Source organism: Lepeophtheirus salmonis, chromosome 3 (assembly GCF_016086655.4).
Source record: "Lepeophtheirus salmonis chromosome 3, UVic_Lsal_1.4, whole genome shotgun sequence".
In the NCBI taxonomy this organism is placed as follows: domain Eukaryota; kingdom Metazoa; phylum Arthropoda; class Copepoda; order Siphonostomatoida; family Caligidae; genus Lepeophtheirus; species Lepeophtheirus salmonis.
The window spans coordinates 12,241,295-12,251,274 of record NC_052133.2 but is presented as its reverse complement, the minus strand read 5'-3'; the positions used below and the strand labels follow the sequence as shown (position 1 = coordinate 12,251,274).

General features: G+C 31.4%; 1 protein-coding gene across 4 annotated transcripts in view; it reads left to right on the top strand.

The window, feature by feature from the left end:
- Positions 1-360: 360 nt before the first annotated feature.
- LOC121114137 (SLIT-ROBO Rho GTPase-activating protein 1) overlaps positions 361-9,980 on the top strand; it is a 45,231-nt gene continuing 35,611 nt past the window's right edge. For 2 of the 4 annotated variants that reach the window (XM_040708001.2, XM_040708000.2), the window contains exons 1-2: positions 361-860; positions 2,110-2,293. In XM_040708001.2, the coding sequence (XP_040563935.1) occupies positions 719-860; positions 2,110-2,293 (326 nt within the window). In that variant the 5' untranslated portion in view covers positions 361-718. Of the gene's footprint in view, positions 861-1,678; positions 2,036-2,109; positions 2,294-9,980 lie in introns of those variants that run through there. The other 2 variants (XM_040708002.2, XM_071887025.1) reach the window with 2 other exon arrangements.

The following is a 9,980-nucleotide window of genomic DNA, read 5'->3' as shown; positions in this document are numbered from 1 at the left end:
GAAAATAAAGCAGACACGGCCGGTTGGTACACTGCTACATGGACTTGTATACTGTCTATTATATAAAATTATATACCAAAAAGAGAAGGAAAAAGATGGGGTCGTGTACGTAGTAGGGTTTAGATGGATTTTATTTTAATTAATTAATTAATATTATCCATTACAAAATTACTATTTGATAGGAAATTGTATGTATATAGGTAATCTTCAAGCAATCCATCGGATGGACATCCTTTTCGTCCGATTTCGTTATATATTTTATATATAAAATGTCTCTGGCCCTCTTTTTTTCTCTTTCTCTCTCTCCCTCTCTTATCTTTTTTTTCTCTCTCCCTTTTTTCTTCTTCTTTTTCCAATGAAGTCTCTTTCTTCTTCTTTTATTTGGACTTTAGTTTTTTCCTTCTTCTCTGGCCTGGACTGTCGTTTCGTATTTTTTCATATCCCTTTTTTTAAAAGAAAGATTCAAAACCCTTTTTTTATAATTATATATATACATATATATTATTTAAAAGTGTATTTAACAAAAAAGATATAGAATTCCACTTTTGCAAACTACACTTCCGTCCTCCGCTCCTTCCTCGTTCTCCTCCTCTCAACACGACGAGTGAGGATCTCCAAGCAACTACTCTTTTTCTTGTGGGTCATTCCTCCTTATATTTGATATCTTTGATCAGCATCTACAAGGGGATTTTTCTTCCCTCCAAAAAGCGATGATTGAATGATTCAACAAGTCAGCGGCAGTCTCTCCAAAATGGAATCCTCCTCGTCCCTGACTGCATCCACACTCTCCGTCACTTCAGCTTCGGATCTCAAAAAGCTGGAAAAGGAATTGAGTCATCAAACGGGATCCAAAGTTAAAGGTAAATACACATCTCCATCCAATTATTCTTCCTCTCTCTTTAGAGTCTCCAGGAGGAAATACAAGTCCTTAGATCACGGATACAATTCACGAAGGTTTCTACTTGTAGTAGAGCAACAGGCCCAGGGCTCTGTTTAACAAAAAGAACTATACAATACATCAAAGTATTTTATTTGGAACTTATTCAAGCACTCATATGAATATAACACTTATTCAACTCCCAATGAGACATTCCACATCAATAATGGCAAAATTATATGAACCAATCTAGTTAAAGTCCAGCAATCCATTTGACTTTCAATTCACACCTTACTGATAATGTGTCATTTGAATATGAAACCTCTTTTCAAACGATCCTTGTGTCTCTAAATTTAGTTTCAAACTCGCATCATTGATCGTTTACTCTTTAATTATACCCCCTTTAAAATTGGAAGTGTCCCTCCTTGTACTTAGACCTAGTTATGGAACTGATTCTATATTTTATTATCTGCAAATTTAGATCTGAGATACTGACTTTTGTTCAAGTGTCTACTATTTGTTACATTATAATTCAATGCTTGAATATGATCATAACCTCAACGATTTTTTAAAGGATCGTTCAAAAAGGTAAAAGCAGGTGAGTTTCTGTTGCTGTGACTTGAATGTTTTGACGCCGTTTTTTTTATTTATTCTTTCTGTCCAATATATATATAAGTATATTATTTCCCCTTCTGAGGGAGGGGAGAGAGTGTATGTGCTCAGCGGCTGCGTCACACAATATATTAAAAGTTTTTTGGGGGTGAATCTCACAATAATATATATTCTTATGTTATGTTGTAGTAAGTCGTATTTACGAGGAGGGAGGAAGAAATACTCCTTACTTACTTAGGAGAGCTTAGAGAGGGCGGAGGAAGGAAATTTTCTTACAACAACGACTACTTACTAGTGTATGTACGACATAATGAAAATATGCTTTAACATAACTGGGATAGAAGTTAGTAGTAGTTAGTAAGGGATTAACACAAAAGCAAGCTACTTCGTGCACTCTGGGTCAACCCTCACTCCCACCCTTCTCCTAATTTATTTATTCCTCATCATATTATGAATAGAATAAAATGTTTCAGTGCATCATTCACACTAGAAATTACAGTAATAATCATATCTATCATACCCCTGAACTAAAAAATGTATTTCCAGGTAGGTATCTATCTATTAATTAATCAATAACATATGATTAAATATCTAAATATATATTTTATTTGTGTCTTCAGATATACGTTTCCAATTGGCTGACCAGTTCAAATCCCTGGATGGGAGATTAGAAATTCAGCAGTCCATCGTGTCCGAAGTTCAGGATATATTTCGAAGAAGAGCAGAAATAGAGTCTAATTATAGTCGAGATCTTGATAAATTAGCCAAGTCCATCACAAATCGACATAAGGAATATAAACAAAAGTAAGATTATTATGTTTTATTTTTGTAGTTTTTATTTGTTTTTCTTCAAAAAAAAGTAAAAAAATACATTAATATATATATATATATATCGACCATCCAATGAATATCGAATGATTATATTATCCACATCTCCACAAGCCTACTCTAAATCCTATATTTGAAATTATTCATCTCATTTTTTTATTGTAATTTGAGCAAGTTACAACTTGTACAAAGCTTAACCCTATGTATTGCCGGATGTACCAATTTCGCTACATTAATTTTATATACATGTATTTAATGGTAAAAAAAACGTCTAATGCACCAATGATCAATGTTCACATCTATAAGTTAAATACGCATTTGATTCAGATTAGGAACCTCTATACGCTTGTGGCTGCCATGAGATTTCATTACGAGTTTTAAACTGTTCGGATGTCGAAGTTAAATTTATTTTTGGTAAACTTCTTTTTTGTCCAATAGGCATCAGCGGGATCAGGTGAAATAAATCTGCCAAATAAAGTCGATATTTATAACACAAATATATTTTACAATCCTGGGGTACTGATTTGGTAACATAGTTGTTTTCAAAAAATTATACATTTCGTTATAAAATCTTAGTGTATCGAAATTGGAAACATAAAGATAAAAAAATAATTAAGTAATTCAGGCAGTAAAGGGAAATATGTATACATATACATGAACAATTCAATTTTATACGATTTATTTGTGAAATGAAAAATAAAGCAACTAATATGAGTTACTATATTGTATTACTCATATTACTTGATAAAATGGAATAACTTACTAATATATATATGTTGTATACAAATTGCGATGTCTGTACAAGTTACAACTTTTATAGTTTCATTTTCTTCGTTTGTAAATATATGATTTAATTACAAAATTGGTCATTCTAATTACCAACTATACATTGATATTATCATTTTATTATATTAAAATTATAGGATTATTATGTATTCATGAGTAATACGACTGGGAATTTGAACCTTATAATATACACAAAATACTTATATTTGAGTAATTTTTGTTCAAACCACTAATATATAGATCATCCATGGAATATTCAATTAACTTATATATATTCCTCACCCCGAGTACTATAAATCCTTCATTTAAAATTAAGCATCTTATTTTTGGGTTGCAACTTGTACAATTTACTTATACAAGTTACAACTTGTACACATCATATATACCTATAAATGGTGGTTCAGATAAATTGGGAAAATCTTTAAAGACTTATAACGGACGAACTAGATGCAGTAGAACGATAAATTTTTAGTATTTGAATTTATTATTTAATGAAATTCAATTATTCATAATCAGATCCACCTCTTTTGATACCATTGGCCCCACGGTCCCTGAAGTTTTGCAGGTCCGGGAGACCTCATGCGGATCCAACTTTGCTATTGTACTGGTTCTAGTTTTGCACTTTTAATTTACATTCCCTGGATGGATGGAGTATCCCAAGGAAGAAATTACACCTTCCAACAAGAAGTACCCCGGCCCACAGTGATATAAAAATCCAAGATGTATTTACCACTTTTGTACTTACTTTTGGGGGTCCCGATTGTTGGCCTGCAAACAGCCCGAACTTGAACCCATGCGGTTTATATCTCTGTGAGAGGGTCGAGCATGAAGACAAGCATAATTCGTCTATGGAGGCCTTGAAGAAGTCAATTTCCCGTACAATAACAAAACTTTATCCGCACGAGGTTTCCCGGACCTGTCATAGCTTCCGGTGCCGTATGGACAAGGTTATGCAGAACGGCAGATTTCATTATCAATAATTGAATGTCATTAAATGTAGCTTTCAAATGATATAAAAATTATCTAGTTTGTTCCTTATAAGCCTTTAAATATTTTTGCAATTTATCTGGACAACCTTGTATATATTATTTCAAATGATTAAAAAAAAGTAACTGTAGGACTTGTTTTATGAATGAATTACTATTTTTGTTGTTCGATGTGTGCCTGGCTAGATTATGAGGATGTGTTGGCTATGTATTTATTGTTTTTATTTATGATATAAAAGGTGTCTATTGTTTCTTTAATCTCGTTGAGAGTATGTTGTTATTAAGAAGGAGAAGGATAACTTGTTATTATTATTATTGGAGGGGTTAGGGAGTAATGAAAAGAGCATGACTAAGAAATGGGGGGAGGGAAAATGCTTGCTGCTATATGCATAGTCAAGAGCTCTAATTTCTTCTTCTTGTCAGTAAAGCTTACTGATGGCCAATGGGGTAGTAAAGAAATTAAGAAAAAGAGAGTGCTTTGAATGTTTGATCTATATTTGTATATCACAAATTATACACATTTTATGATATGCTGAATGAGGAAGTACGCATCCATTCGGTTGATTGGACAAATCAATTTTCTCGTAGGTTAAATAACTGTCCAATTACAATATATTATTTTACTCAATAATATCGGATAGGCGTAATACAAGTTGAGGTTTCTGTACGTTCTGTAACTTGTATAAATTTATTTTGCCTTAGGACATTTTACCTAAAAGCTATTTTGCGGAAGGATATTTGCCCTTAAAATATAATTTTGTTTTGATAGAATTATGCCCGAAATATCAATCCATACATTCTATCGAAATTTCACTATGAATTGAGATCGAACCAGACACAAAATAGTTATTGTAATTAGAAAAATATGAAAATAAAAATATAAAACGGGACAACGATTCGATAATCAGTACTCCAATATTAATTATCATTATACATGATGGATCATTCATGTTAGAAAAGACTCATGGATTGAGGAACAAGCCTAATACGAGAAAAGAGCATGATTCCATCATTAGTCTAAAGACAAAAAGTTGAAGGCAAAAAAAAAAAAAGAGTTGTGGAGAGGCCACTTTTGACACCAGCAATGAAAGAAACCCATCTCCTCCATTGCAAGACTATTTTGAATTAGTCTTTCAAACTCTTTTTTAACACTTTTGGCCCCATCAGCCCTGATGCGAGTCCCCTCGACATGCACCCAACAGGCCTGCAGTGTCTGTCATGTACTTGAACTCTATAATATGCCAACGAATAATTATCAAATAGTAATTTTCCTTAAAAGAGTAAAAAATTGCATGATTAATATATCAAAGATATATTGAAAGTCCATTGATGCTATTATCTTTGGGAGAAAAGTAGCGAAAATTCCTCACTTAAAATTCATTTATAATTTTTTGTCGCAACTTGTACTCAACATATGTCGCTCGTCAACACAAAATAATGCTAGAATGATTTTTCTCTAAATTGAATCTGTGTTACATGAGTATTCCTATATGAACAATTATCAGCAGCTCACATTAACAAGGATAATTCTGATTGATCCTTAGGATACACCACCTTATATTTAAAATACCGATGGAAAGGAGTCATATCGGGCCCAGATTTAGTCACATAAATCAAATGAAGATTCTAAGCCATATTTCAGATTATTGGGTAACTCAACACATCCCATAAATTCGAATACAAAGCCTATAATTGACGGAAATATCCTGACAATTGAGCTGTATGTAGATTATTTGTGAATTGGTAATCTGAAGAATGAATTTTCTATTCCTCAGTTGTTTTCATAACTCCTGAGCAGTGAACTTTCTTTTCTACTACATTCAATTATAATCAAACTTGATTGAACATTCGTTTGTGTTCATAAAAGACGTAGAGTAACCTTGAAGATTTATTATGGAATTATAATTGTAATTACTTGTTGGAGTCGGAGTAGAATTGAGGATCGACATCGGAATAATTCTTTCCCTATGTCCTTGTTTATTTCCTTCTTCCCTCCTTCCTTGTCAAAGCTGATAATAAGTGATCAAATGAAAGGTCATGACAGCTAAGCTGCTCTCCTCACAAACATTCTTCAAAGGATCATAATTACTATTTCCGGGTTTTTTTAACATGCACAAAATTTTCATCACTAGATACATTTTTCAAAAAAAAAGAAAAAATATATTTTCTCTTTTTCTTCTTGATTTTTCTTCAAAACTGTTTTTGTAGATATTCACCATGACATATCCATATTATAAGCATTGATGGAATGTCAATTAATATAATATTATATATGTAAAATCTTATATTTTTCTTAACCGACAAAGAAATACACTTATTCGTATTTCTTAGTAAAACAGTCATATTTGTACTTTTTATTCCTAAGTCCTACATGATAATAATATTTCAATGAATCAACAAACTCTCCATCGTCTTTTTTGCCTGACATACTTAAGCATACACTCATAGGTCTACAATATATATACCTTTGCAAATTGACTTTTAGCCAAATTATTATTACTACTACTATTAAAGAGAATTAAATATATTTTTCCTTTACTCCATATAACTATTCAAATAGTTTTCATTTCATTACATTGTGTATATATATATATATATATAATGATGCAATGTTAAGTGTTAAATTTCATTCGGCACTTTATTTAATAATAGAAAATAAACATAGAAATAAGGTTATGATTAACTATAAAAATTATAGGTACCCCTATAATGTAGTATTTTTACTGACATCATCATTTGCATCATATTTGTGGGAGACACAATCTTGGAGGGCTCAAAATCGATATTTTTACTACATAAAATAAACAAATTACCAATAAATCTTGATGCCAATGTAGAGGGTAGGCTGGAAAGGCTGTAGCCCTCCCTTAATTAATTTTTTGTGAATACCTGATTTTTTTTTCGAATAAATTTTATATATGAAATATAATTTTGGAAAAAAAAAAAAAAAAAAAAAGTCCCCCCCATCCTAATATATATATATATATATATATATAATCATACGGACGCCCCTGTAATGACATTTGAATATAATCTAAGCAATATGTTATATCCCTATGAAATGACTAAATTGGGAAATATTTCGGTTTCTATTTTTTTTACATAATGGCAAGGGATTTACAACTCTAATTTTATGGACTCACAGACTGTCTTTATGTGTGTACCAAATGGTATCATGGATAAGGGGAGGGAGGGGCAAAAAATGTCAAAAACTTGCGTACATGGCCACATTTATAAAAAATTTTAAAAACTCGAAAATTGGAATATCGTCCGATCACGAAATCTAAATGTGTTTATTCGAATCCTACACTAATTATTATATAAGTGCATAGAGTATTTTTACTCACGTCATAAATTACATCATAATAGAAAGAGACACCATCTTCACGGCTCAAAGTTGATGCTTTTACTAAATAAAATGAACAGATTTCCATTAAATCTTGATGAAATCTCATCAAATGGTTTTAAGAATTAAAAATTACTTGACACCTGCATTGTGTACTACTTGATCCAAACACTCAAATTTGAATAAAATCAAAGTAATATGTACTAGATTTATACATTTTTGTTGTTGATTGATAAGTATACTTCGGATTTTTGAGCGATTTTTTTTTTGGCCAAAATGAGCCAAAAAAGAACGCTAATTTTTTGGAAAAGTGAGTTGAAGCAATTTGTATATAAAGAAAATAAAGTTTTATAAGATTAATTTAAAGTAATTAGTGTTGTTTGATATTTATCATAATTTATTCATAAATTTTGCTATATTAAATCGGCAAATCTAGATTTTAGGATGATTATCCTCTGTTAATTTTTGCCTTCGATTAATATTGGTAGTTTTAAACATACTAAAAGACGTCCACATTAGTATAGTTTCTATATTTATTTCATACCAGTTTAGAAAAAGGAATACCAAAAAGGAAAAAAATTAGTAATTTTCGCACAAAAAGGGCAAAATGAGCAGTTTTTTCACAAAAGGTCAATGTGAGCAATTTTTGAGCGATTGAGCAATCGCTCACTAATCCTAAGTCCATTGATTACGGACGAGAAAAGTAGGATAATAAGAAATAAATATATTCAATTTTTCCCCTTGTAATAGTTAATTTTTATCTACACCATGGACATCAACTTGTAAAACGATGTAATTAAATAATTTTTAATACATTTAGGGTCATGTTTTTAATAAAACTAGCGATGAAAAAATTTAAGCAGTAAGGTTGAAGGCCTTTAATTTGTTGATCCCATTTCGACATCAAATGATTCACTATTTTCCTTAATATTAATTAAATAAGGATTTTTATTATTATAAAACTGAGTTGCTTAGGCCCTCAAAATGGCAAGCATCAACAATGCTGACGTTACATGAAAACACTCTGTTTGCTGAGATTCAATATCTCTTTGTATAAAGATCCCCCCCCCCTTTTTTTTTTTCTTTTTTTTTGAAGGGACTTGGGTCATGTGTGCTGCCTATAATATGTTCGTTAAAAACGTTGGTCTTTTTTTTCCTTCTGCAATATATATATTTCATTTAAAGTAAAAAATCCGTTAATATGCAAAATAACTAGTTCATGTGCATAATAACTGAACTAGAGCGTTCATTTGAAAATATATGAACAAGTCCGTTAATGGGCATAATACCTAGGTAATTGCATACTAACTGAACAAGACTGTTAATGTGCATAATAACTGAAAAAAATAGTTAATGTGCAAAATCCTTGAAATCATATATTTCTTATTATCTTCCGACACCCCTTCCAGTGATGCTCGGCCCATAGGATATGCAGGATGTCCACAGAGCTTGATTTAGAGTCAACGCCCTTACTCAATTCATATATTACAACCAAGGACGTCATCCATAGTAAGTCTGATTGATATCACGACCCACGGGTTGTCTAGCGTGCCAACGCGACTAACAGACAGGTTAGAAAGCACCGCCAATTCATGTAATATCATCACAGTTATATGCACATTAACGGTTTAGTTCAGTTATTATGCACATGAACTAGTTATTTTGCATATTGACGGATTTCTGACTTTAAGTGCAACATATATACATATATTATGTACAATGTAAAGTGGCTCTTACATTTGTACTTGTTTTTGAAGTGTGTGTGTACTTTTTTCTGGAGAATATGTGTAGTTTAAAATTATTTTTTGATAAAAAATGAAGAAATATAAAGTTTGTGTCATATTGATAATGTTTTGAGGTTGTTCGTGGATCGCCCTTGAAGTTTTAAATTTCACAAATTATTGAAAAAAACTAATATTTTTAATTGAAATTATAGTCTGTATAAGTAATAACAATTTATAATAAATTACTATTTTATTGTTAGATTAATTAGTCATCTTATATTACATATACATTCTGGGCACAAAAGTGCGTGTTATGCTCGGTACAAACAATGCTTTATTTGTCGGGTTTTTTTCTTAAATAAGAAATAATCATTTTATAGGAAAACTATTAAGACTTTTAAAACTTTAAAAAATCGCTAGCACATGCAAGCGCCGATTTGATCTTAACATCCTGTACTTTTCCCATCTGCAGAAAAACATTTGAACATAGAAAGGGCTGTCGAAGCTGCCATTGTAAGAAGTATTGGGAAATTATGAGGGACCCTTTATGGTTCTTGATACTGCAGCGCTGGATTTTAATTTGCCTCGAAGCTGTAAGTTTATACAATACAACCCCTTGACCTGGAGTATAAGCGATTCTATAGAGGGTTCTTTGAAGTGACAGTGATGGTTTTAACCTATCTTGAGGTCTAAGGGTTGTAATTTAGAAAGTTTAATGCATGCACAACCTCTAAACTTTAATCAATATGGCTTAAACTTTATTTTCTTCATTTTATATCAAAAGAAACCTTTTTGGGTACCTTCTCTCCAATATTTTGGGG